A 27,323-nucleotide genomic window follows, 5' to 3' on the forward strand; every position below is an offset into this window, starting at 1 on the left:
TCTAATCAGCATTGTAATAAATTATGCAATTAAACGATAGGCTCTCTGCATAATTTAGGCCATAAGTATGGGCATATACACCGCATTCAGGTAACCTCACCATGGTGTTAATCCCTGATATTATAAAGATTCAAAAGACACCCACAAGCCAGCCCAACCTAACCACCTCAAGGAATTACACTGACAGATAGCAAGTGAAGTGTTAAAGAGTGTAAGGATGAGAGGCCCACTTACTGGCGCCCCACAGTGTTACCCAACCAATAACTGAGATGAGACCATGTAACTTTTGGTCACAGCTTTCTTTATTAATCACATATAACCCTGTCACACTGCATAATTAACCCGGGTCCGACCCGTGTTGTTGCTAGGTCAACCCGAGACAATGTTCGGTGTGAAGGGGCCTTTTGAAGAATCCCAGGTCCAGAAAATCCGACCCGGGTTAAAGAAGGGTAGGGCAGTGTGAACAGATAAGTTGTAGGGTCCCGTTCACACTTAAGGGAGGAGGCAGCATCAGCTCCAAGTGCTGCCTCCTTCCGCATCCCCTGGTGACATCAGCGACCCAGCTTATTGCCGGGTTGCGGTGGGAGCTTCACCACGCAAATGCCAGTGCTGAAGTCCTGTGTCCAAATCCCGGGTGCAACATGGCATCTGTGATGTGAAAGGGGTAATAGATTGCAAACAACAAAAGCACGTTATACCACCTGGGGTGTGCCAATCCCCACCTTGGGGGTACACGCCCACGCCCCTCTCACCCCCAGCTAACTGCTTTTAACAATCTGGCCTCCCCTGCAATTATCCCTCCCCTGTAATCAGCCCTGTTGTTACCACTGTCTGGCAGTGCGGTCAGGTGCTGAAAAGGGGTAGGCCTGCCTCCCGGCAACCTCCCCCTTTTCCCAGGATTCCTGTGGGCCGCCTGGCACCCATACCCCTTATAATTTCCATTATGGCTCCTTCACCCCATTAGAGAAGTGAGAGTAGCTGCTATGTTTAGGAGTATTACAAGGGGGAGAGATAATAAGTGTGAACAGTGTTGCATTGATAAGAAAACAGTTATATTCGGGGTGTTTAAAAAAATGCGTATAAATGGGACATTTTTAGAGGCTCAGCTCTATATAGATCCCCTGAAGGTATACTCTCTGTCATTGGTGTCTCTTCTTCCCAAGTCTCTATTGGTGCAAGATAGGAATGCGCACTTTTCCTCTAGCCCTATTGAACCTCTAGCGGCAAGGAGTCATAGTAATCAGGACATTTTTTGGGGTGACAACTGGCTCTACTGAACACAAAATCATGTTGTACGCAGACATGTTTTGATATCCCTAGGGAAACCAGATCAATCTCAGCGTCCTCTCCTCTCCGGGATTGTTCTTTATTCTGATTATTCCAGTTAGAAAATTAGGTACTTTTGTATTATCACGGCGCCCACGATATTAAGTCACACAACATATAATCGCATTACATCGCATGCCATACACCCGATGCAATGCGATTTTAAATTGTATAAGCCCCCTATACGATTTTAAATTGTATAAGCACCCTAATGGGGGCTTACAATGTTAAATGCACCCCCACGCCACCCACACTAAGAACGCCAACCCGAAGCGTGGCGAGGGCAGCGAGCCCGGGAGGGGCGGTGGTACGCGTCCGCCGACCTTTTCATACCCCCACTATCCACATCGGCGTGGAGTTGATTTTATATAGTGTGGCGAGCGGACGCGTATTACTTTACATGTATTCCGCGTCCCCTCGCGGGGCTTGCTGCACTCGCCACGCTTCACGCTCGCCACACTGTATGAAATCAACTCCACGCCGACGTGGATAGTGGGGGTATGAAAAGGTCGGAGGACGCGTTCCGCCGCCGCTCGCCATGCTTCCGGTTGACGTTGATATTGGGGTTGCTTTTAACATACTAAGTACCCATCACCGTTAATTATGTTATAGGGGCCACTTTTAGCATTGAAAAACCCATTAGGGTGCTTATACAATTTTAAATCGCATACCATTGTATATGCGATACATAATTAATTAAAATTGTATAACATCGGCTGCCATCGTGTAACATTGCATCGCATACCATCGTATGCCTTATGGTCTGCGATGCGATGGGTGCCGTGCTAGTACACAAGTACTGAAAATTAATACCAGCAAAACAGAGGTGCTTGATTTTCATATTCCTGGGTCAACTAAACTTACCCTGGAAGCATCTTTCCTATTCAAGTGACATAAACAAAAAATGCACCACCATCATCAGCTTTTTTAAGATAATTTCCCCCATATCCTTAATCCGGATTATCACTAGCCACTTTTTATCCTGGATTAACAGTCAAGATGAGCGTGCTCCCTCACCTCCTCTATCTGTTCCAGACCCTTCCGATATTTATTCCATCTTTTTTTATTTTTTTTACATTTCTGTAACCCCGATGCTCGGAAGGTTTTGGCTGCTATTGAAGCTGAGAAATTGGGGCTATCTACGATCTCCTCCCTCCTTTGGCTGCCACAATTTTGCCATCCCAAAAATGTCACTTACCATCCCATAGTCTTCCATTCATTATCTATATGGTATTTCACCAATAAGAAATTTAATTTGGCACCTAGCCCATCACCTATTATCCCTATTCCCCATATCCCAGAGTTCTCTACAGGCAAGAATAGTACCTCCTTTTTCGCATGGAAAGAAAAAGGTATTTTTTACCTGAGCGACATCACAAGAGGGGATGCGGTCATTTGGTCGAATGCATTATGGTCGAATGTCATTACATCGAATCCATTAGGTCGAATTGCTAAAAGGTCGACATGATTCTAGGTCGACATGGGAAAAGGTCGAAATGATTCTAGGTCGAAAGGTCATTAGTTCGACAGGTCATTAGGTCGACAAGGTCATTAGTTCGACATTGTCTAGGTCGACATTCACAAAGTCGACATGGGGTTTTTCACTGTTTTTTGAGCCGACATGTGCTGACAGGCGGTATTTCATGCCCTACCATCCACTAGGGCGTGGTGGGAGAATAAAATAGTGTGCCGAGCGTAGCGAGGCACCGTGCCCGACGCATAGCGAGCACAGCGAGCGATGCGAGGGGATGCAGTGCACTTTAAACTGTGTCCATGTCGACTGTGTTGACATTCAGGTAAAAAAACAGTGAAAAACCCCATGTCGACTTTGTGAATGTCAACCTAGACAATGTCGAACTAATGACCTTGTCGACCTAATGACCTGTCGAACTAATGACCTTTCGACCTAGAATCATTTCGACCTTTTCCCATGTCGACCTAGAATCATGTCGACCTTTTAGCAATTCGACCTAATGGATTCGATGTAATGACATTCGACCATAATGCATTCGACCAAACGATCCCAACACGTGTATGAGATATGCCTACATTTATCGACACTGACTTGACCTTAAAATAAAATAATGCACCATGTAGCTATTTCCATGACTTGCCAGTTGGCAGCGGACTGGAAACAATCGCTCCTCTGTCTTTACAGTTTATTCTATCCCGAATATGGTAAACTCATAGGCGTGCTCAGCCCATTTTATTAGGGGGTGCACCATTGGAGGGGCGTGTACATCACGCCTACTGGGCGTGTCCATCACCGCCTACTGGGCACCAATGCAAACTAAATAGAAGGTGACTTATTTATGTATATGGGCTTCAGAATTACAGTAATCATTCCCACCAGACACACCAGAAACAGGGAAAGTGCGCGCCTGAGGCGCACTGCAAAAATTGACACTCTAATGCCCATTACACCTAATGCCACCCACTGTAATTTATTTATTTATTTATTAACAGTTTCTTGTATAGTGCACACATATTCCGAAACGCTTTACAGAGAATATTTGAACATTCACATCAGTCCCTGCCCCAGTGGAGTTTACAATCTATATTCCCTAACACATATACATGCACACACAGACAATTTTTTTTGGGAGCCAATTAACCTACGAGTATATTTTTGGATTGTGGGAGGAAACCAGTATACCCGGAGTAAACCCACGCAAGTACGGGGAGAATATACAAACTCCGCACAGTTAGAGCCATGGTGGGAATTGAACCCATGACCTCAGGGCTGTGAGGCAGTAATGTTAACCATTACACCATCTGTACTGCCCATTACACATAATGCCACTCACCGTAATGCCCATTACACATAATGCCACTTACCGTAATGTCCATTACACATAATGCCACACACTATAATGCCTATCACATATAATGCCACACACAGTAATGCCCATTCCACATAATGCCACCCAGCATAATGCCCATTGCATATAATGCCACACACCATAATGCCCATCAAACATAATGCCACACACAGTAATGAACATTCCACATTATGCCAGGGGTTGACAAATTTTTGTAAAATAGGGATAATAGGGACAGTGTGTGCTGAAGGCGTGTGCCAAAAATTTACACCGTAATGCCTATAACACGTCACACACCCATTACATAGTATACCACATGCCATAATGCCCAATACACATTATGCCACACACTGTAATGCCCAATACACATACCAAACACTGTAATTCCCATTACACATTATGCCACACACTGTAAGGCCCATTACATATTACACCTCACACCGTGATGCCCGTTACACCTCACACTGTGATGCCCGTTACATGTTTGGCCACACACTGTGATGCCCATTACATGTTGCACCTCACACTGTGATGCCCATTACACCTCACACCATGATGCCCGTTACATATTATGACTCAGACCATGATGCCCATTACGCCCCACACCGTGATGCCCATTACACATTACGCCTCACACTGTGATGCCCATTACGCCTCACACCATGATGCCCATTACGCCTCACACCATGATGCCCATTACACATTATGCCATGCCCATTACACATTACTCCTCACACCGTGATGCCCATTACACATTGTGTCATAATGCCCATTACACATTATGCCACACACCATAATGCCCATTACATATGATATCACACACTGTAATGGCTATTACATATGCTACCACATAAATGTCGCTGGGGGCCCCACACGCTGTACACTGTTCACCCATTTAATTCTACTCACCTCATCATCGGTCCGGCAGAGCAGCGGTAAAGACCACTGGGTATACACAGCATGTAGTGACTGGGTATTACACAGCATGTAGTGACCCATAATCATATTACACAGCATGTAGTGACCCATTTTCACATTACACAGCATGTAGTGACCCAAATTCACATTACACAGTATGTAGTGACCCAAATTCACATTACACAGCATGAAGTGACCCATAATCACATTACACAGCACAAAGTGACCCACATTTACATTACACAGCACGTAGTAACCCATAGTCACATTACTCAGCACGTACTGACCCATAGTCACATTACACAGTGCATAGTAACCCATAGTCACATGAGTTTGAAGAAACTCAGGGAGCCCGAAGTGTGCTCCCACCACCAGTGCTGTGCCTAAACACGTGCATAGGGGTCGTGCGATCGAATGGACTCTCTCCCAAAGGAGAAGGGCCCCGTTTTTCCCCTATCCCCTTTCAGCCATAAGGCCGAAAAGGGGAAAAAAGGGATTGTGGGTCCTCTTCACCGAAGCTCAGAGAGACCCTCTTTCCTCAACCCCCGGAAGGGTCAGGGCGGTGGGTCCTCCGCACCCGAAGTTTTGGAGAGACCCGCATTAGGCTTCCCTCCGCCTTGCGGCTCGGGGACGCCCTCGAAGGGACCGAAGCTCTCCCCAAAAGGATGAGAGCTTCGGTACATTGGGGAAATGGAAGGCCCGTAAGGGTCAACCACACAACCTAAAAAACAGTGACACACTACAGAAAACAGAAAAAGTGAAAAGTGCACGAACGTGCCATGGTGGAGGTTCTGGCGCTCCGATATTCTTGTTGCGCTGGCGCCCGCCAAGGGGCGTGGGTGCACGCCATGCAAAACAATCCGCCACCACTGGGTGGCTAATGCTCCATCAAGCTAGAGTCGGAGTGATATACTGTAATGCAGGGTTGCCTACTTTTTAATGCTCCTCTCCGGGAGAAGCCCGGAGAGGAGACTTTCCTTACCCAATCGGGTGGGGGGGTGGGGCTTGACGGTGATGTCATTAAGCCCCGCCCCCACTACGGGAAATAGTAGAAATGACTGATATCCATGGAGGGGGCGGGGCTAAAATGACGCGATTGTGCCATTTTAGCTCCACCACCTCCTCTGAGACCCGCGGATTGCGGCATTTACATGCCGCGATTCGGTGGGTTCAGGGGGGTCCCCCAGATCCCAGGAGGGTTGCCCACCCTTCCGGGGGGCCGGGAGGGGACCTGATTTTTCGGGAGACTCCCGGGAATTCCGGGAGGGTCGGCAACCCTGCTGTAATGTGCCAATGGAATCCTGCCATTCGCCGTGCAGAGCACGCTTACAGTATGAGACGCTCGTGCACGATGAGACGCTCATAGGAAATGAGACGCTCGTGCCAATGAGTCGCTCGTGAACATTGGAGCGAGCAAAAGGGCTGTGTAGTGTCATGATCCTATACAAACATTTACCTTCACGTTCACATAGCCGATGCTGAATATTTTGAACTGTTGGTACTGTGCATAATGTGTATGCAGCTTTCCAGGGGTGGAGGGGGTCGACTTGACCTGAAATACAGTACAGTACATTACATTACATTATTGCGCTAATTCATTAAAGACGCTGCCGCGACTTAGGTTTCACCAATAGGGCTGCGGATGCATGCACCCCATGGCAACAGGCATGTAATGACCACCATGAAAACAAATGCTGTAGGAAATCTCTTGTGCCAACTAGCATGTAATCAACCCATGGCAACAGACATGTAATGAACACATTGAAAACAAATGATGTAGGAAATCCCTCGTGCCAACTAGCATGTAATCACCCCATGGCAACAGGCATGTAATGACCACATTGAAAACAAATGCTGTAGGAAATCCCTTGTGCCAACTAGCATGCAATCACCCCATGGCAACAGGCATGTAATGACCACCATGAAAACAAATGCTGTAGGAAATCTCTCGTGCCAACTAGCATGTAATCAACCCATGGCAACAGACATGTAATGAACACATTGAAAACAAATTATATAGTAAATCCCGTGTGCCAACTACAGAAGCATGTAATCACCCCATGGCAACAGGCATGTAATGACCACCATGAAAAGAAATGCTGTAGGAAATCTCTCGTGCCAACTAGCATGTAATCAACCCATGGCAACAGACATGTTATGAACACATTGAAAACAAATGATGTAGGAAATCCCTCGTGCCAACTAGCATGTGGCAACAGGCATGTAACAACCACATTAAAACAAATGCTGTAGGAAATCCCTCGTGCCAACTAGCATGTAATCACCCCATGGCAACAGGCATGTAATGAACACATTGAAAACAAATACTGTAGGAAACTAGCATGTGGCAACAGGCATGTAACGACCACATTAAAAACAAATGCCGGCCCTAGGCATAGGCAAATTAGGCAAATTTCTAGGGCGTTTGGAATGCCTAGGGGCACCAGCAGCTAGGCATAAAATGATATGCAGTATGCCTATATTCTGTGTGTGAGTGAGGCTGTATCTGCATATGAAATAGTGTATTCATGGAAATCACTGTAACATACTGTACTGTAGCATTCCATATGCAGGTACAGCCACAGTCGTACACAGAATATAGGCATGCCGCATATTATTGTAATCATCAAAAACTCCTTGTGTGTCCTGGTCACATAACAATGCAAATAATACCCCTTTCAGACAGAAAAATCCCAAAAACCCAGGTATATCCCGGATACAAAAACCCGGGTAGAACTAGGCAGCAAGGGGCTTACCCCCTTTCACACAGGAGCAAATACCCGGGTATTTCCCGTGTCGACCCCTTTCACACAGAAGCTGGATTTTCCCTGCAAAACTCTGTGTGTCATAAGAATAGGACAGTTTTAAAGGCACACAGAGCTGAGGTCATCAAAAGTGGGTGGTGACTGCTCACTGCATTGCATTAACCATGGCATGACACAAGGATATGTTGTAAACAAGTTTTATTGTTTTTATATACTGGAAGGTACATGTTACCTCACATGGCTGTCGGTATATTTGCAATGTTTGAGTACACTGTGGCATCTTTGACTGTCCCAGTCATCTGTTTGCCGATATCCTCCTCCCCTCTCACTGCCAGCAGCTCTCACCTCTTGCTTCTACCAGTGGGCCATGCTATCCTTTTTTCAGCTCCCTAATGACCTCAGAGGCCAGCTCCATTGCCATGCCCTCCCAGCCAATCAGAGAAACCTATCCTCACAACCAATCAGCCAGCACCCCACCAGGAGAGCCAATCAGTGCCTAACAATGTGTAATAATCCCAAAAACCCGGGTCGTTTCCTTTCAGACAGCCGGCGACCCGGGTTTTTGGAATACAGACCCGGGAAAAACCCAGGTAAATACCTGGGTCGAAGTCCCGGAACTTTAGACCGTGTTGACCCTTTCAGACAGAAGAAAAACCCGGGTCGACACGGCAAGAGCAGGGAAATTCCCGGGTCTTTTTTTCTGTCTGAAAGGGGTATAAGATGAATTTTCAGCTAAAAAGGCACTCAATGTTAGCAGAACTGGCCAGGAGCTGCGTGGCCTATTGAGGCAAGATGTACAGTACAGTATGAGGAAACATCTGTATCCAAGCAGAGGCAGAGGTCACAGTGAGCAGAGGCAGAAGTCAGTGTTAGCGGCTGTGCGAGTGCTGTTTGCAGGTGGGCTGGTTATGCAATAGTGTTCGGCATACAGTATGAGGGGTGCTGGGAAAGGGGAGCAGGGTCAGAGGTAGAACTAGTGGCGGTACTAGGGGGCACCAGCCAAAATCTTGCCTACAGTAGGGCGTCATTTAGGCTAGGGCCAGCTCTGGACCACATTGAAAACAAATGCTGTAGGAAATCACCCATGGCAACAAGCATGTACTGTACAGCATAGTTGCCTACCATCCTGCATTCTGCAGGAGACTCCCTGAAATACTGTAGCAGCAATCTCCCTCTCTCCCTCATTAGTCTAGCAATCTCCCTCATTTCACCTAACCCAGATTACATTGTTAAATGTTTTGGGGAAAAAAAGGAATGAGAGAAAGATACTGTACATTTACATTGAATCATCAGCGCCATTTCCCTGCACTTTACCACGTACTGTATAGTAGCTCTTACTAACTGCTTTGGGGCTCATCTACATTTGGATATAATATACTGTACATTATAAAATGACTATTTTAAAAGATTCCTCTCAGATGTAGCAGTGCACACCTACGCTTCTTCTGTAGGTGCCACGTTCACAATCTCTTTTCACAATATCTCCATATACAGTATGGAACTAGACAGGCCCTTTGGGTGGAGCATGACACGCCCACTCAACCTGTGCAAAATTCTACTACCAACTATAATCACCCTGAAACTCATTTTCAAAAGTAGGCAAGTATGCTGTACAGTAATCAGCACATTAAAACAAATAGGAAATCCCCCATGGCAACAAGTAGAAAATACACCACCCAATACTGTACAGTACTTACATTCACTTAGGGAGTCCAGCAGTTGGGGGTCCCGACGGACCAGGTCGCTCCATCGGCGCTGGAGGGCCCTCACTGTCCTATCCCTCTGGAAGCGCACCCTGATGGCTTGGCTTGCCTCCTGGTAGGCCTCCACAACCTCTCGGTTGAAGGCCTGTCCCGCCAAGCCACCAGGATGAGGAGCTCTCCTCTTCTGAAGGGCCTTGCTCTTCTTGCTGAGCGTTCTGCCATAGTTACTGTATGTCTTCTGTATGTCTTCTGCAGTATCTCAGCAATAAAGATGGCGCCTTCACGTGCATCCTGTGCGGAACAAGCGTCGCACGCCACTGAGTAGTGAGTACAGTAGTTTATCACTGGCCAATCAGCTCTTACAGTAACTGTGAATTTACTGTACTGTACATGCTTGGCTTGAAAAAATGACAGGTACTGTACTACAGTATAGAGTAGCAGCTGATTGACCACTGATAAAAAACAGACATTGTATCACTTCAACGAGCTTACTAAATCTACAGTACCACTGTATACTGTACATGACTGTAACAGTACTTTGTGTAAAAGTAAAATGATCCCTTTACGAATCAGTAACTTTCTGTGAATGTCAGAACACCAAAATATGGCCACCTTTAGAACAATATACTGAGACGCATTAGCGTCCGTGCCACTCCAGTATAGTACCCGTGTAGATGCTCAAGCGTCCATGCAAATTTAGACGCCCGGAAAGCCTTATTGGTAACCGGAATTTTTTATGTACAGTATGTTAAAACTACAATACTGTACTAGCCAAAGGCCAGCACCTTTCAACAAAACCAATGAGACGTACAATACAGTACAGTATAATTTAATGTAATGATTCTGTAAGTAATTCAATGTAATTTTATTTATTAGTGTGTACACTAACTATAGAGCAGTACAGCTTGCTGGACACAGCACAATAGTAGTAAAGTACTTTACTGTAGTACCCTGCCGTAATAACAACACAGACGCAAAAGCGTCGCATTATTGGAACGTCTGTGCAACTCGGTCGCAAGAGCATCCATCAGAGACGCTCCTGCGTGTTAAACAAAGCAGCGCCTCTCCGCCCGCGTCAGCATGATCCACTCTCCTCCAAAGAGACGGGATCATGCTCGTGCTGGTGGTGTGAGAGAGGCGCTGACTAGGCTTGCCAGGGACAATAAATTATTTACTGTACTTCCTGCGCTTTATGCACGCGCTGCAGCACAAATTTTACGCATGCGCAATGAGGTTTTCAAAAGTGACATCTGGTGGATGATCACTGGTATTGCAGTGATCGGGAGACGCCACGGCGAATCGCCAAGCATTTAAAATGTATTGCGATGGCGGGCGCCAGCTGGCGGAACTCTTGCCATAGGTAGAAAGGATGAGACCCGCTCCATCTGTATGACCCCTCCTTTTGTCTTTTCTATTGGAGATTTTATTATGCTTTATATACTACAAAATGGGCAGTATTCAATGTGAATACTGGCGACGTGCAGCAAATCCTGTTTAGGATTCGCTGCACATTCACCACTGCTCGCTGCGTTCCGGAGCCTCGCCGGCTCCGGTATTCAACGAGTCCAACGGCAAATTTGAGCTCCTGCAGCGGACGCCGCAGGGAGCCTGAGGGCGGTGGCAGGCAGGGAGATGGAAGTCTCCCTGCCTGCCCCAGAACGTTTGTGGGGGGAGGTGGGCTCCCCGAGTGCCAGGCAGCACAGGCTGCCCCCCCCGGGGGTGCCAGCAGGGGACCGGGTATATTCACTACACCCGATCATGCGTATGTAATGATCGGGTGAAGTGAATATATGAATATCTAATGAGCGGCTCGGCTCCGGCCCGCTGCTGGCTGGTCTGTGTAAAAAAAAAATATATATATATTTTTTTAATTAAATATATATTCATGTGCTTACAGCGAATAAAAAAAGCATGCCCCTCCTCAGAATAAAATTCCAGATTTTTTGACACCAATTGTAAAAAACAAAACACTTTATTTTAAAAGTTCACCTTCCACTTCACCATAAAAAGATAGTGATTGCTACTCGGTGAATCATGGTGAAAAAAACCTTGAAATGTATTCGCCATCTGGTCATTGAATAGGGTGATTCACCGTTTTAGTCAGAAATTCGCCTTACAGCACAAAATCGCCATAAAAACCTGGCGAATCAGCCTCATTGAATACCGCCCTATGTGATCACTCATCAGTTTTTTTGTTTTTTTTTTCATTTAGCCAGATAACTAATAATTTTTGGAGATGCGATTTCTATCATTGTGTTTTCAGTTGTCGTTGCCTTTGTTCTGTAATTTGATCTTCTTATAAAAAGAAAAGAAAACAGTGTTGTTAAGTGTAAAAATAAGTGTTACATTGTGATGCCCTGAAGCAGCCAGCCAAACCAATTCAGGGGCCTCGTGCCCCAAAACTTTCCCCATAACCGACATAGTGGGGCGTTTCCAAATGTAATCCAAAATCTCCCACTCTGTAGCGCATTGGAGCAAGTACGGGGGGAGCGGTAACAGCCTTGAAAATTGGTATTTTAATACACTGGTTACTGTATGTAATACAGTATTGATTATTACCAGTACAGATGGTATAGTATAGGCTGTTTCAAACATTTAAATAAGTGGTCAGGAAAAGGTTTAACATATCATAATAAATAAACAAACAGAATAGAACCAGTACTGCACTTTCTAAGCTCACAATCTCCCACTTCATAGTAAGGCTCCTGTCTCTTCCTCCTGGCAGCTGCTCTCTGGTCCATTGCAATATTTGAGGGCTCAGATCCACACATAGGCCCTTATTCTGGTTGGTGCGGCCGGAGCCGCACACGGTGCTCCGGCCGCACAAACCAATCCCCGCCCACGAGACGGATCGCCACGGCCGTCTGTACACGGACGGCTGGCGATCCGCATAAAAATGGTGGGGCGTACGCCTCCACCATGGTGGGAGCTGCCCCCTGCATTCGATGGTCGTCGACCATCGAAGGCAGGGCCGCACGCCACAGCAGCTCCCGCAAGCTGAGACCACACGGACAATCGTCCGTGTGATAGCTTGTATGGGGGCTGAGAGCTGACATCCGGCGACGTCAGCTTTCCGCCCCCATCAGTGGCGTCATACCCTGATTAGCATGCATACGCCCCGCGTTTGCATGGGAACGCCCATGAAACGCGGGGCGTATACATAGGGAAATGAGGGTATGAAGCCCCTCACGCCCCTATACGCCCCCTTTGCGGCGGACGAAATACGTCTGCGGCGAATGGGGCTGCACATGCGCAGATTGACCTCTGCGCATGTGCAGACTAAAAACATCGGCGGTACGGCCGCACGCGGGCCGTACCGTCCGATTCAGAATAAGGGCCATACAGTAGATGTGGTAAAAGAAGCTGGTACAATAGGCGTGTGCAGCTCTGCTCTGTCCCTTACACTGCATGATTTAGTGGCAGATCTATTGATATATGATATACCAGTGCTATTGTCATAACTGAAGGCACTTGCCAAGAGGAGGGGATTTTCCAGGCAACCAGAACCCCCCTGGAATATGCTCTGATATCTTTCACAATTTATGGGTTCGATATTGGTGCTCCACCACAGTGAGGAGACATTCACACAGTTCCTACCTACGTGAAGGAACAGAGAAATGTCAGTCGGTTTGCCGCAAAAGGGCATTGTCCTGTGCGGCCAACAGGACACTTTGAAAGTATTGAATCGGAAGGACACTCTGGGCTATCTGGCTTGTCTAACAGAATTCAAAAAGACAGTTTTTTCTGAGAAACAGAACTACACATTGTGTTTCTCCCATTTGTTTTCTTCACATATACCTCTGTTGGAGATAAAAAGAGAACTTTTGTGCGGACTTTGAAGACGTGAGCATCAGCTCCTAACAGTGGGCGCTTTTCCTGTCTTTTGTATTTACTGTCTTTCTTTACCCAGGGAAGGTAACCCCTGGGCAGGTTAGTGCTGCCCTTTTCAGCGCCATTGATTTTATTACATTCCATTGTATTGTCTAACAGAATGATACTGCTGGATTGGTTAGCTGCATACAGGCTACAATTATGTGCCCTATCAGGTGATACTGGGCAGATTGGCCCGATAATTGTAGCGTGTATGCCCAGCATTAGAGGTGTGTAAAGATATTTCTCCCCCATACTGTAAATAATTCAATAAAGACATAGACAATTAACTCATATTTATTAATTAAAAACAGTGCAAGATGCAAAATTGTTATTGAAAAATCCACACAAGTTATTAGATTTACAGTGAAACCAGATATACATTATCTGGAATGTAATTTAACAATGGAAATCATCGATTCACCAACAGAACAAAGCCTACACTACAAAAGTGAATTTAATCTGTCAATTGAAAAAACTATTTGATTTTCAGCGATTGGTTATTGTAGTAGTTTCTCTCCTATGGGGTGAGCTATAGAAAACTTTAGGAATTTTTTTTTTTTAATATTTCATTGTGGTTGTCATACAGCATTCCATTACACTGCAATGACCAAAATTAATACATTACAACAGTCCTTCTCAAAATGCAAAACAAGTTTTTAATATATCATCCTTGAGCATAGATAGTTCAAAATGACTGAGGCGCTAATTAAATCACCTGTGCTCAAGCATGGACATACTGAAAACCTAGATTGAGTAAATTTTAGGTAGCATACACATAGGCAATTTCTTTTCACCTGCAGTATGTGGAGTGGCTAGTGAACAGTATATGAAGAGTCTAGAGAACAGGTACAGATACAATTTAAAATGTAACCAGAATTATAAATCCTTATAGAACTGCAAGTTGTTGTTGCAACACCAGCAATAGCACTGTAACTTTGCCCTTTTTGTCTCGATATAGAAGATCTTTGTAAGCAGTTCTATTGAGCATATAGCCACACTAACACTGCTAGCTGACACTCAGCTAATAGTATGGAATGCAGTTTCTAGACCAGTGGTTCCCAAACTCAGTCCTAAAGGACCCCCAACAGTGTGCATTTTCCTGTCCGCAAATAATATCTCCACCTGTGGATCTTTTCAAATGTATTAGTGAGTAATGAGTACACCTGTGCACCTGCTTGGTGACCTTTTAAACATGAACTGTTGGGGGTCTTTGAGGACAGAGTTTGGGAACCACTGTACATGACATCACATCTAGGAAATAGTCCATCACTCATTCACCATAACTAGTAAAGTATACAGGTGCAGATGTGTTAAGTCTGGTAACGTGATAAAGTGGAAGCTGATAACCCACCAGCCAATCAGCTCCTAACTGTAATTTTTCCAAAAACAGCTGATTGGCTAGTGCGTATTTACCATCCACTTTATCAGGCTTAACACATCTTCCCCACATTGCACGGTTACTGACAGGGATCAATGATCTGCTGTTTCTGCTTCATTTAATACAGTATGTGAGAAATAGAGCATGGGTAATGTACTGTAGCAGTGGATTGTGCCCATACATTGTAATCTATTGTAAATTCTTCAGAACATTGGGTAATTGATCCACTGACTGTATTATATAATGAGGAGTAGGGCTGGGATTATTGTTTGCGTGTGCATTTTTATTTAACCATATAGTTGCCTTCAACCCTGCATTCAGTCCACCCTGAATATCTGTGTCCAGATTATCACCGACCATGACACAGTCCCCTGGTTTTGCTTCCACTAGATCACAGCAGTGGAGGAAGATAGATGGCGCTGGTTTCTCCTCAGCATGCTCTCCACCAACAACTATTGCATCAAAGAATGGGTTGGCTCCACAAGCCTCAATTTTCTCCCTCTGGACCTGTCGGTTTCCGTTTGTTAATAGGACTAAACGGGTTGACTTTCGAAGCTCACGGAGCATATTTTTTACATTTTCAGACAGCGTCATGAGTTCCAAACGCTTTGTTTTCCAAAGCGAGTAACATTCTTTGGCCAAGCAGTTGTGATCTCCAGCCCGGATTTCCTCCATGGCTTTCTCAAAGTGCAACACTCGGAAGTCATCAATGGTCAGTTTGGTGGGATCAAAATCTTCATGAAGGAGATTTGCTTGGAAATGATTACATATACGATGAGCTTCCACTTCATTGAATTTGCTTTTGTTTATGAGTAATTTCACTACCTGTACAAAGACAAGAAATGTTCCAGTTTATACCCAGAAATAATGCAGTGCTGTGCACTTAGGGCAAACAAAACAGTGAAAAAGTCTACATTATAGACGAAACGCATCAACCTACTGTCAGCAGCAGGGTATGAGAGCAAGAACTTCTAACACTTTATTTACAGAGCGAATTCTAGCCAAGTTTTGTTTATCACAATCTGATGAGTGTGCTATACCCAACCAGAGGAGGTGACAGCCGGTTCTATACCCAACCAGAGGAGGTGACAGCCGGTGCTATACCCAACCAGAGGAGGTGACAGCCGATGCTATACCCAACCAGAGGAGGTGACAGCCGATGCTATACGCAACCAGAGGAGGTGACAGCCGATGCTATACGCAACCAGAGGAGGTGACAGCCGGTGCTATACCCAACCAGAGGAGGTGACAGCCGATGCTATACCCAACCAGAGGAGGTGACAGCCGGTTCTATACCCAACCAGAGGAGGTGACAGCCGGTGCTATACCCAACCAGAGGAGGTGACAGCCGGTTCTATACCCAACCAGAGGAGGTGACAGCCGGTGCTATACCCAACCAGAGGAGGTGACAGCCGGTGCATGCTGTGCATACTAGGATTAAGGAGCACAGAATTGGAAACCCGCTATAGGTTTTGTTCATTAGTGCTGGTATTAACGTCTAATTATCTGTCTTTCTAGTGATTAACTACTAGACTTAGGTGGATCACTGAGGTATTAGGGATGTGTGAGCTACAAAGGCACTGGAAACTTGGTCAAAATTGATGGCAAGATTAATGCAGTATGTTTATCAGAAAATACTGGGTACGTGGTGGTACGTTTGGTGTCCAAGTCGACACAACATGTGCCGACAGGCGGTATTTCATGCCCTACCATCCACTAGGACATAAGGGTAAAAATAAATAAATACCGTATTTGCCAGCGTATAAGACTACTTTTTTCCCCTGAAAAACATGCCTCCAAGTGGGAGGGTCGTCTTATACGCCGGGCTGTAGCTGCCTCCCTGCTGGGGGAGCGGCAGGAGATCTCGTCACCTCGCCCAGGGATCTGTGCATCAGAGGAGGGAAAGGGGGGGATTATCCTCCCCGGGCAGGGTCCAGGGCTTCTGCCATGTCGGAGGCGGCTGCAGAGGGAGGCTCCTGCGGCAGCTCAGCCAGTGCGGGGTCTCCGGCCGTGGTAGCCCCAGCGGCAGCCGTTGGAGCACCCTGGGGAGCGGAGAGTCTGTCTGGGGGAGGTGCAGTGGTGGCAGCGCCGCTCAGAATTGCTGTGAAGAAGGGGCAGCTCTGCTCCCCGGGCTAAGAAGCTGGGAGTGTACTCAGCGTGTAAGGTAACGGGGCTGTGTGTGAGTGTAGTGACAGCATCCTGTACTACTGTAAGAACAATACTTATGACACAGCAAAAACCCACCCACTACTCTCACTGTGCAGAACACCACATTATCCATGTGGTATTTCCGTAGTTCAGCCAGAAGAGTTATATTGCTGTGATGAAATGTGTAGTTGGCCTGCTAATAACTGGGCCATCAATGTGGAAGGATTCTATTTACATAGCAGCAACTCCATGTGGTAGAGTACTACTGTCATAACTGCATGAAGTGTTAGAACAATAATATTGACAAATGACAAATGTTTTTCTGTTACTCTAAAGAGAATACTCTACAGGAAACGTGTACATGTATAACCTGCTATAGGAAAAGTGATCACCTGAAAAAAGTGGGAGGGTAGTCTTATACGCCGGCAAATAAAAATAAAACAGCATGTCGACTTTTTCACTGTCGACCTTACCCATGTCAAACTAATGACCTTATAACCCTGTCGACCTAGACATATGTCGACCTAATGACTGTCTAACAACTTGCTGGTGACCAGCTGATCCACGCCTGTTTTTTTAGAGCCTCAGCTGCTGGGCACAATCATTTATAGGTCTACTTTTATCGCAATTATTTATACTTGCCTCTGCCATGGTCATATAAGCACAATTACAGCATTACTTAAGCTTTTAAGCAGGTCCCCAGTAATAAGAAATGCAGAATACAACCGCACTGAGCAAACAGCACAGGTCAAACGGATAGACCCCTGTTAATGTCCCAATATTAGGAAAATAATGGTATAAAAGGGAGATTGCAGAGCGATAGTCAATTTAGGTTGCTCATTATGGTCAGGTTTGGCCACAGTAGTGGCTACCGGTGTACTAACAATTGAATTTTTCCTCTATAACTGAAAATAAAACTCACTAAATTCTAAAACATATGCACAATCATATATAGGAAAAGACAGCATTACACATGTTCGTTACCTCCTCTATAGCTTTCTTGCTGGCTCCAGATGTGTCAATCAATGTGTTATCCAAGTCAAAAAATACAGCCTTAATGCCATTCAACACCATTTCTGAAACGTAGGCGAGCAGGATCTGCAAGCATATGAAATGTTTAAAAATATATTTACACTGAATGAATTCAAAATGAATAAGGTTTGTTTTTTTTAGTTTATTTAGCATTGATTAGACCCTTTATCTTTGACTAGTTTTTACTGTTATCATTAATTTTGTCCATAAGCAAAAAAACCATTAGCTTACTATACAGACTCAGCAATAGAAACTGTTCTAATATCAAATTATAATACCATAGGGATTTTGTAAGCATTTAAGAGATATAGGGCTCTATTCAGGTGTATTCTCTGGTATTCAGGAAAATCAGTGACTGGTAAATCTGTAAATGTGCTGGAGAAATAGAGGAAAGGGGGTAACCCACATGGAAACTAAACCCTTCACTCTTGTAATCCTTCACTTCAAGGATGACACAGATAATATCTTACTGAATCTAGACCTTCACAATGCTAACCACTATGTTTATCATCATTTTATAGTGTATCTCCACGATTCAGGTTCAGAACATGGGTTAGCAGAATTAAACAGGTGTGGGCAATTAACAGACCAGGAGAATACCCCTGACCGCCGGACCGGATATCAAACTCTGCAATCCAGAGCTTGTAGTGTCCGGTCCAAGGGGTGTCCTGTCCAGGGGGGGCTTCACATGACAGCTGTAACCCGGTAGAGGAGGAGGGGGAGAATAAAGCCTCCCTGTATGGTCTGGGGATGTAGCAAAATCCAGAATGGTCCAGGAGGCCGCAATCTCCCCTTTTCCCATGTCCCTGGTGAAAGCTATCACAGGCATCCCCCCGGACAAGACACCCCCGGACCGGACACTACAAGCTCCGGACTGCAGATTTTGATGTCCGGTCCGGCGGTATTCCCGAATTAAACTTGTTCAGAACAGTAAAATGTGTACCATCCCGGGCGCGCTCCACTCACCACACATGCACTGTAGCACGCTCCACAAGGCATACTTAACTTGCCTACCTGACCCTCTTCATGAGGGAGAAAATGCTCTGTTCCTGGACTTCCCTGGTAATGTATGCTTGCCATCACCTGTGGTGAAACAATCAATTACCTAGCTCCCCACTGGTGCTGGAAATCATTCATTACCAGGGAAATCCAGGAACAGAGCATTTTCTCCCTCATGGAGAGGGTCAGGTAGGCAAGTATACCGCAAGGCTCGCCACAGATTACTATTCCCAATAGAGGTCCACATGGATAGTGGTCTGTGGCAGTTTGGTTATTGTTATCCCAGGGGCCCCATGTTATAAGCTTGAGCCTGTCACCGCTGCCAGATAATAAACATTATTGGGGTAGGGCCAGATGCACTAAGCTTCAAAAAGTGATAAATTGGACAGTGATAAACAGTCAGCCAATCAGCTCCCATCTGCCATGTCAGAGACTGTATTTGAAACATATCAGGCAGAAGCTGATTGGCTGGCTGTTTATCACTCTCCATTTTATCACTTTTTAAAGCTTAGTGCAGGGGTTCCCAAACTTTTTTGATTCATGGCGCCCTAGAGCACCAAAATATTTTCGTGGCACCACTAGGCCAAATGCTTCTTATCGAGACATTCAGAAAAAAAAATATTAAATTAAGTACATTGTTTGTATATGTCACAGTTATCTGGTGAGGGACAGGATTTACTTCTGTTTGTCCACATATATGATTGGCAGCCACCAGCACTGGTTTTGCCTGTTACATTGACCATAAATAATATGAATTGATCCTGGTCCACCAACCCAAGGAACCCCTGCAAGTGTCCTGAGGCGCCCCAGGGTGCCTAGGCACACAGTTTGGGAACCACTGGCTTAGTGCATCTGGCCCTTAAGTGTTCTCAAGATTAACGAACTAAAATTACACACTGACCGCAGTAATCATTACAGCATATACAGTACAGCATGCCACCATCTGTCCGTCATATATGACACAGGCACAGCTACACACGCACACAACTCACCACGATGACAAGCTACACAACATGCCAACAGGTCACTATCAGCTGTCAGAAAACCTACGATTACGCTAATAGCACTTCCTGTCCCCACTGCAGGGTTCTGTCGCTTGTGTTACTGAGGGGTCTTCTAGAACATGGCTGCCTCGGATAGCCGGCACAGATTTGTTCATGTGACTCCGAAATACGTTTATCAGCTTCAAGTAAGATTCTTGTCTTCAGAAAAATGGCCGCACTCTAAACTGCAGACGCGTTACAAAACTTTTCCGCATAGTGTAGCAGTAGCTACAATGATAGCGGAAACACATGGAGCTGCAGGACCCGGGTGAGCCGCACATGTGCTACTGCCTGTGTTACGGTCATTGTATGTAGGATAGGTTTGTGCGACTTCCCTGTGCAGCATGGATTCGGCGGATAAATGGCATGCACTGCCCCGGCAGCCCAGCCTGAGGAAACTGACTGATCCCGATTATAGGAAGCCCGGGGCGCAGCAGCAGCCTTCCCTGCAGGACATCACAAGAGCACACGTCCAGTCCTTCAACCAGGCCATGACAGAGGGGCTGCACCATGCCGTGCAGGTGAGCATTGGAAGATGGAATCGAATGTGTTAGCCATACTTATAAATATATATACTGTTGATCGACAACTGTTGGAGAACTACAAATCCCAGCAGTTCCTGTCATGATACTAACAACTGTGTAATCATAGCTATAATTCCAGCACCATGAACACATGACACCTTTGTTTAGGGCTCTCATCTTTGTGGGTACAGTTGTAAACCCCAAGTAACGTTAAAGTTAGAGCTTGTATTCCTACTGTGTGTAAGGGGCACCACACATCTATTTAGAGTGTGACCACAGCACATAATGGCCCAGCACTGAAGCAGGAGCGTCCAAATGTTTTTTTGGGGGGTTTGGAGATAAAATCTCTGTTTGGCACCCCTAGCTTCTGGCCATCTTAGGTTTCTGCACCAGGTAGAGCCCCCCCCCCCCCCCCCCCCAAAACACGTGCTGTGCCAGGTAGAGCCCCCCCAAAACACGTGCTGTGCCAGGTAGAGCCCCCCCAAAACACGTGCTGTGCCAGGTAGAGCCCCCCAAAACACGTGCTGTGCCAGGTAGAGCCCCCAAAACACGTGCTGTGCCAGGCAGAGCCCCCCCCAAACACGTGCTGTGCCAGGCAGAGCCCCCCCCAAACACGTGCTGTGCCAGGCAGAGCCCCCCCCAAACACGTGCTGTGCCAGGCAGAGCCCCCCCAAACACGTGCTGTGCCAGGTAGAGCCCCCCCCCCCAAACACGTGCTGTGCCAGGTAGAGCCCCCCCCCCAAACACGTGCTGTGCCAGGTAGAGCCCCCCCCCCCAAACACGTGCTGTGCCAGGTAGAGCCCCCCCCCCCCAAACACGTGCTGTGCCAGGTAGAGCCCCCCCCCCCCCAAACACGTGCTGTGCCAGGTAGAGCCCCCCCCCCCAAACACGTGCTGTGCCAGGTAGAGCCCCCCCCCCAAACACGTGCTGTGCCAGGTAGAGCCCCCCCAAACACGTGCTGTGCCAGGTAGAGCCCCCCCCCCCCCCCAAACACGTGCTGTGCCAGGTAGAGAGCCCCCCCCCCCAAACACGTGCTGTGCCAGGTAGAGCCCCCCCCAAACACGTGCTGTGCCAGGTAGAGCCCCCCCAAACACGTGCTGTGCCAGGTAGAGCCCCCCCCCCCCAAACACGTGCTGTGCCAGGTAGAGCCCCCCCCCAAACATGTGCTGTGCCAGGTAGAGCCCCCCCCCCACCCCAAACACGCGGTGTGCCAGGTAGAGCCCCCCCAAACACACGGTGTGCCAGGTAGAGCCCCCCCAACACGCGCTGTGCCAGGTAGAGCCCCCCCAACACGCGCTGTGCCGGGTAGAGCCCCCCCAAACACGCGCTGTGCCAGGTAGAGCCCCCCCCAAACACGCGCTGGGCCAGGTAGAGGAGCCCCCACCCCCCAAACACGCAATGGGGCAGGTAGAGCCCCCACCCCCCAAACACGCGGTGTGCCAGGTAGAGCCCCCCCAACACGCGCTGTGCCAGGTAGAGCCCCCCCAACACGCGCTGTGCCAGGTAGAGCCCCCCCAACACGCGCTGTGCCAGGTAGAGCCCCCCCAACACGCGCTGTGCCAGGTAGAGCCCCCCCAACACGCGCTGTGCCAGGTAGAGCCCCCCCAACACGCGCTGTGCCAGGTAGAGCCCCCCCAACACGCGCTGTGCCAGGTAGAGCCCCCCCCCAAACACGCGCTGGGCCAGGTAGAGGAGCCCCCACCCCCCAAACAAGCAATGGGGCAGGTAGAGCCCCCACCCCCCAAACACGCGCTGGGCCAGGTAGACCCCCCCCCCCCCAAACACGCGCCGCTGGGCCAGATGGAGCCCCCCCCCAAACACGCGCTGGGCCAGGTAGAGGCCCCCCCCCCCCAAAACGAGCTGGGCCAGGTAGAGGCCCGACCCCCAAACACGCGCTGGGCCAGGTAGAGGCCCCCCTCCCAAACACACACTGTGCCAGGTAGAGCCCCCCCCAAACACACACTGTGCCAGGTAGAGCCCCCCCCCCCCCCCCAAACACACGCTGTGCCAGGTAGAGCCCCCCCAAACACGCGCTGTGCCAGGTAGAGCCCCCCTCCCCCAAACACGCGCTGCGCTAAGTAGAGCCCCATGCTCTGCATCTAGCGTTGGTACCTTCGCTTATGTTTGGGGAGAGCAAGCTGGCCTCCCCCCCCCCCTCCATTCTGACACCCCTGCATTGATGGAAAAAGCCCAGATACCATTATGCTACAGTTGAGAGTACGCTAGATTTACTAAGCGTCTACTTTTGACATAATGCATTGTGAAACAGTACAGTAGTGTTCTGGTTCTCTTTGCGAGATTAGGTAAAAATCCTTTAGATGACTGGGTTACTGTGGATTAGCGCCGGATCATCTTGGTCAGAAGGCTGGTGGATCCCAGGGTAATTAGACGTTCCTTCATTAAAATTAAATATTAAGTGGTGTCTCCTGTACTGAAAAGTTAATTTGACCGGCTTGCATTTATAAATATAATGTTGCCCTCCTTTTGAAATGATTACATTACAGTATTTGTAAAAGTTCTTTGCTTCTAAATATTTATATGGAGGCTTACAATAAATAGAAATAATGCACAGCATATGTCAATTAAAAAAATAAAAACCTTTCTGTAATAATGACTACTTCCAAGGAGCAGCCAATGCAAAATGAGTTTATCTGTGACAAGCCTTCCACTTAATAGCCCAACAGTTAAGCAGCAGCGTCAGCAGTGGGTCCAGTGACATAGGGGTTTATTCTAGTTCATTCTTTCTGACAAAATCCTTCTTAGATAGACAAAACCATGTGCACTGCAGGGGGGCAGATGTAACATGTGCAGATAGAATTAGATTTGGGTGAGTTATTTTGTTTCTGTGCAGGGAAAATACTGACTGCTTTATTTTACACTGCAATATAGATCTCACTTTGAAGAAAAACCCCACCCAAATCTAATTCTCTCTGCACAAGTTACATCTGCCCCACCCGCAGTGCACATGGTTTTGTCCATCTAAGAAGGATTTTGTCAGAAAGAATGAACTAGAATAACCCCCATAGTGTGTACATGTAGAAAATGCGTACTAGTGTTCTTCTAGCACCCTGCTCCTTGTAAAATACTTGCAGTTCCTACTTCCTGCCTGGGGTGTCACTCTCTGCTGTGGTGTTTCTAGGACAGTCCGGTTTGTCTCAACATTGAGAGACAAACCAGACTGTTCTTGAAGTACCACAGCAGACAGTGACACCCCAGACAGGAAGGATGAACTACAAGGATTTTACAAGGAGCAGGGTGCTAGAATGAGCAATATTGGTACACACTACACTGCAGACAAAGCAGAGGATTTGGTACTTGTTTCCTAGCACGGCCACAATCGCGGGCATTCGGGTGTCATTTTTAGTGGTATACGACGCGACCGACGCTATGCCCCCGATTTTCCCATTGAAATGCGTTGAAAAAAGTCAATATTGCGTCGTATGCCGCTAAAAAAGGCTTAAATGGTCCAGACGCGATGCCCCCGATTTCCCCATAGGGAACAATGTTAAATGCCTCAATTTACTCGCGATGCCCCCGATTTCCCATAGGAATCAATGTTAAATGGCTCAATTGACCCAAATCATCATAGGGAACAATGGTAAATGGGCCAGAAAACCCAAAAAACACCCCAGAACAGTGAAATGTCCCCCCAAAAGTAGTTGACGCCACCCCACGATCAACGCGAAGCCCGAAGCGTGGCGAGGGGCGGCGGTACGCGTCCTCCGACCTTTTCATACCCCCACTATCCACGTCGGCGTGAAGTTGAGAATAGAATAGTGTGGCGAGCCACCGAGCCCGAAGCGTGGCGATGCCTTCACAGGTAAACGCGTCCCTTCGCGGGCTTCACAGGTATCCGCGTCCGCTCGCCACGCTTCGGGCTCGGTGGCTTGCTGCGCTCGCCACACTATTCTATTCTCAACTCCACGCCGACGTGGATAGTGGGGGTATGAAAAGGTCGGAGGACGCGTACCGCCGCCCCTCGCGGGCTCGCTATGCTCGCCACGCTTCGGGTTCACGTTGATCGTGGGGTGGCGTCAACTACTTTTGGGGGGACATTTCACTGTTCAGCGGTGTTTTTTGGGTTTCTGGCCCATTTACCAGTGTTCCCTATGATGAATTGGGTCAATTGAGCCATTTAACATTGATTCATATGGAAAATCGGGGGCATCGCGGGTAAATTGAGGCATTTAACATTGTTCCCTATGGGGAAATCGCGGGCATCGCGTCGGTACCATCGCACCCGATTTTTTAGTGCATGCGATGCCCCCGATTTTTCCTCACGATGCCCACGATCATGATCGTTGTGGCCGTGCTAGGAAACAAGTACCGAGGATTTAGTAAGCATACATACAAGTACTTACCAATTGCGGATCTTCGAAGCCCAGCGATCAGGTAAACGCCCCCGTCCCTGTTTACCTAGTGTGTATGGGCAGGTGATGAGTGCATCATTGCCAGCCACTGCCCTGTATAACGGGACGAATGAACCACTTTTCATAGTCTCCTACTACGCAATGGGTGTGGTATGATTCACCGACATTATTCCGATGTCGGGATCCCGACTGCCTGGTCTCAGACAGCGTGGCCAGCGCAACAAAGCCCCTTGCGGGCACGCCTATTCTATTCTCCCTCTATGGGAGTCGTGGACCCCCACGAGGGAAATAGCCGACGGCCGTCGGGAACCCGGCCGTCGGTGTTTTAACAGTTGGGATCCCGACGTCGGGTTAATGACTGTAGGGACCCCTACGCAATGTGGTTCACCCTCTGTGAAAATCGCTGGGCCGGGTGAAAATCACTGTGTGTATGTACTTAGTGTTTATCGGGCAGTGATTTTTGCCTAACATCCCTCATGGGCAAAAACGCCCAGTGTGTACGCACCTATATGATCACATTCACTTTGTATGTGTTTCCCCCCCCCCCTCATCTTTGTAGTCTTAAAGATTATTTCACACGTCTGACATTTTAACACTTCACTGCTATCTAACATATGCGGTGTGCCCTGTTTTATTTTTTTGGGCTGTGCTGGTTTGTGGGTACCCTGCACCCCAGACGTGAACCCCAAAGCGCTACTGACTTACCCAGCATAGGTGACCTTGAATTGGGTGGACAAGCCCATATTTTTGGCCAAATTTATGCTAACAACTTGTTATGTTATTTATTTGTAATATATATTGTCATTTTGAGTAGAAGTGATTGCAAAGTGCACCTACATCCCCCCCGTTTCTTCTAGCAATTGATGAAGAACTGTATTGTGAAATGTATTTTTATAAACTAGTTCTTTCTCTGTAGGCCATGAAACCATTGGAGTTTACATTTAAAAGTGACCGGCTCTCCTTTGCCATTGTGGCTGCATCTATCAGCTCTCCTATGGTACCAAAAGGAAGCATCTGTAAAGAGCCAAAGATTTATCCAGCAGAGTGCAGAGGGCGAAGGTGTACGTACCGTGGAAAGTTGACTGTGAGTATACTTTAGTGAGGCTGGCGATACATTGGTTTAATCATCCGTTTTCTTACCCCTTTAAAATAAATGCGCAAACACATTATTCTGACGCAATGAACACTTTTAGTATCTTTTACGGAAAAATAATCGCCGTTCTTTTAATATTAAAGAGCAATAATAAAACATAAATAAGTGTTGGTTGGTTATGGAGATGTATTTTTTATAGTTTGCTTTAATAGTTTTATGTGAATTCTTAAAATACTCGTTACTTATGTATTAGCAGGGCGCCCGGCTACGCTACGCTGACAACCTACCATAGGCTATGTAGTCAGCGTAGCCTAACCGGGTGCCCTGCTAATATGTACGGACTTACTTAGGGCGGCGGGGCTTGACCGGTGGGATGAAAGGCGGACGGCGGGGCTTGAGCGGCAGCTGGGCAGAGGGGGGAGATACAGCGGGGGAGACGCGTCTTGGGGTGGCAGCAATGGAAGTCATTCAGCATACTGCCGCTGGGGGAGCATAACATGGTTTCCCTGCTCCCCCAGCGGCACTACGCTATTTGCGTACATTGCTGCCACTGGGGACTGTCATGGAGGACGACAGTGCGGGGAGCCGAGTGCCGAAGGAGGTGAAAGCTGCCGCCGGGGACATCGTTCAGGGTAAGTATAATGCACTGTACACCCACTAACACAATCATATCCCCACTATCCATGTCATACCCCAGTGTCCACGTGGGTGTGGAGTTAATTTTATAAAGTGTGGCGAGCCCAAGCATGGCGAGCGGACTCGTATCCGCGTGTGCTCGCCACACTTTATTTTGTATACATCTCACCTCTACCTAGTGTTAGTTCAAATCAATTCATTATACAGATTATCTCTCTGGAACCACCTTTTTGACGCGTTGATCTTTATATTGAGTGACATTCAACCGTACATGTATGAGCTGTAATTTCACATCAGTCATAGGATCATTTACCAGTGATTTAAAAGTTACTGTATGATAACATTTACTTAGATCCATACAGATGTTCAACTATGTGCCATGTGCATCCATTGTATCTAACATGCAGTGTAATGTTTACTACAGGTGGATATAAGCTGGTCTGTAAATGGTGAGCAGAAAGGGGTCATCAAACACTCTCTTGGAAATATTCCAATCATGGTAAAATCCAAGCTTTGCAATTTGTATGGTCTTTCCCCAAAGCAACTTATTCAGCATCATGAGGAGGAACAGGTGAGACAATTATTAGATATTCGGTTTTAGCACTGTACAATCAGGCTTATGATAATAGAATAATTGATTATAGCATGGCCAAGCTGGAGCTCTCCCGTTCTTCTTAAGCACCGTACACACAG

General features: G+C 47.1%; 2 protein-coding genes across 4 annotated transcripts in view; one reads left to right on the top strand and one right to left on the bottom strand.

The window, feature by feature from the left end:
* Positions 1-13,685: 13,685 nt before the first annotated feature.
* NANP (N-acetylneuraminic acid phosphatase) lies at positions 13,686-20,151 on the bottom strand. 3 transcript variants are annotated; one of them, XM_083175993.1, is made up of 3 exons: positions 20,015-20,151; positions 17,918-18,031; positions 13,686-15,610 (listed from the first exon to the last, which is right to left on the bottom strand). In XM_083175993.1, the coding sequence occupies exons 2-3, from the start codon at positions 18,005-18,007 to the stop codon at positions 14,975-14,977; spliced, it is 726 nt and encodes a 241-aa protein (XP_083032119.1). In that variant the 5' UTR covers positions 18,008-18,031; positions 20,015-20,151; the 3' UTR covers positions 13,686-14,974. The 3 variants fall into 3 exon arrangements, with proteins under 3 accessions (XP_083032119.1, XP_083032118.1, XP_083032117.1); XM_083175992.1 differs by having other exon boundaries at positions 19,957-20,136; XM_083175991.1 differs by lacking the exon at positions 20,015-20,151 and adding an exon at positions 19,866-19,946.
* Positions 20,152-20,161: 10 nt separating this feature from the next.
* POLR1B (RNA polymerase I subunit B) overlaps positions 20,162-27,323 on the top strand; it is a 27,435-nt gene continuing 20,273 nt past the window's right edge. The window contains exons 1-3 of the mRNA XM_083175990.1: positions 20,162-20,528; positions 25,818-25,985; positions 27,055-27,201. Of these exons, the coding sequence (XP_083032116.1) occupies positions 20,352-20,528; positions 25,818-25,985; positions 27,055-27,201 (492 nt within the window). The 5' untranslated portion in view covers positions 20,162-20,351. The remainder of the gene's footprint in view (positions 20,529-25,817; positions 25,986-27,054; positions 27,202-27,323) is intronic.

This window comes from Crinia signifera, chromosome 3 (assembly GCF_055691185.1).
Source record: "Crinia signifera chromosome 3, ASM5569118v1, whole genome shotgun sequence".
In the NCBI taxonomy this organism is placed as follows: Eukaryota; Metazoa; Chordata; class Amphibia; order Anura; family Myobatrachidae; genus Crinia; species Crinia signifera.

Excerpts from the sequence above, each read along its gene's own strand:
- NANP (XM_083175991.1), bottom strand. The coding sequence starts at position 19,907 with ATGGTGGCATGCTGTACTGTATATGCTGTAATGATTACTGCG. Across the intron at positions 18,032-19,865 it reads ATGCTGTAATGATTACTGCG|ATCCTGCTCGCCTACGTTTC; the intron begins GTCAGTGTGTAA and ends ATATGCTTGCAG. Across the intron at positions 15,611-17,917 it reads GCAAGAAAGCTATAGAGGAG|GTAGTGAAATTACTCATAAA; the intron begins GTAACGAACATG and ends GTCTTTGTACAG.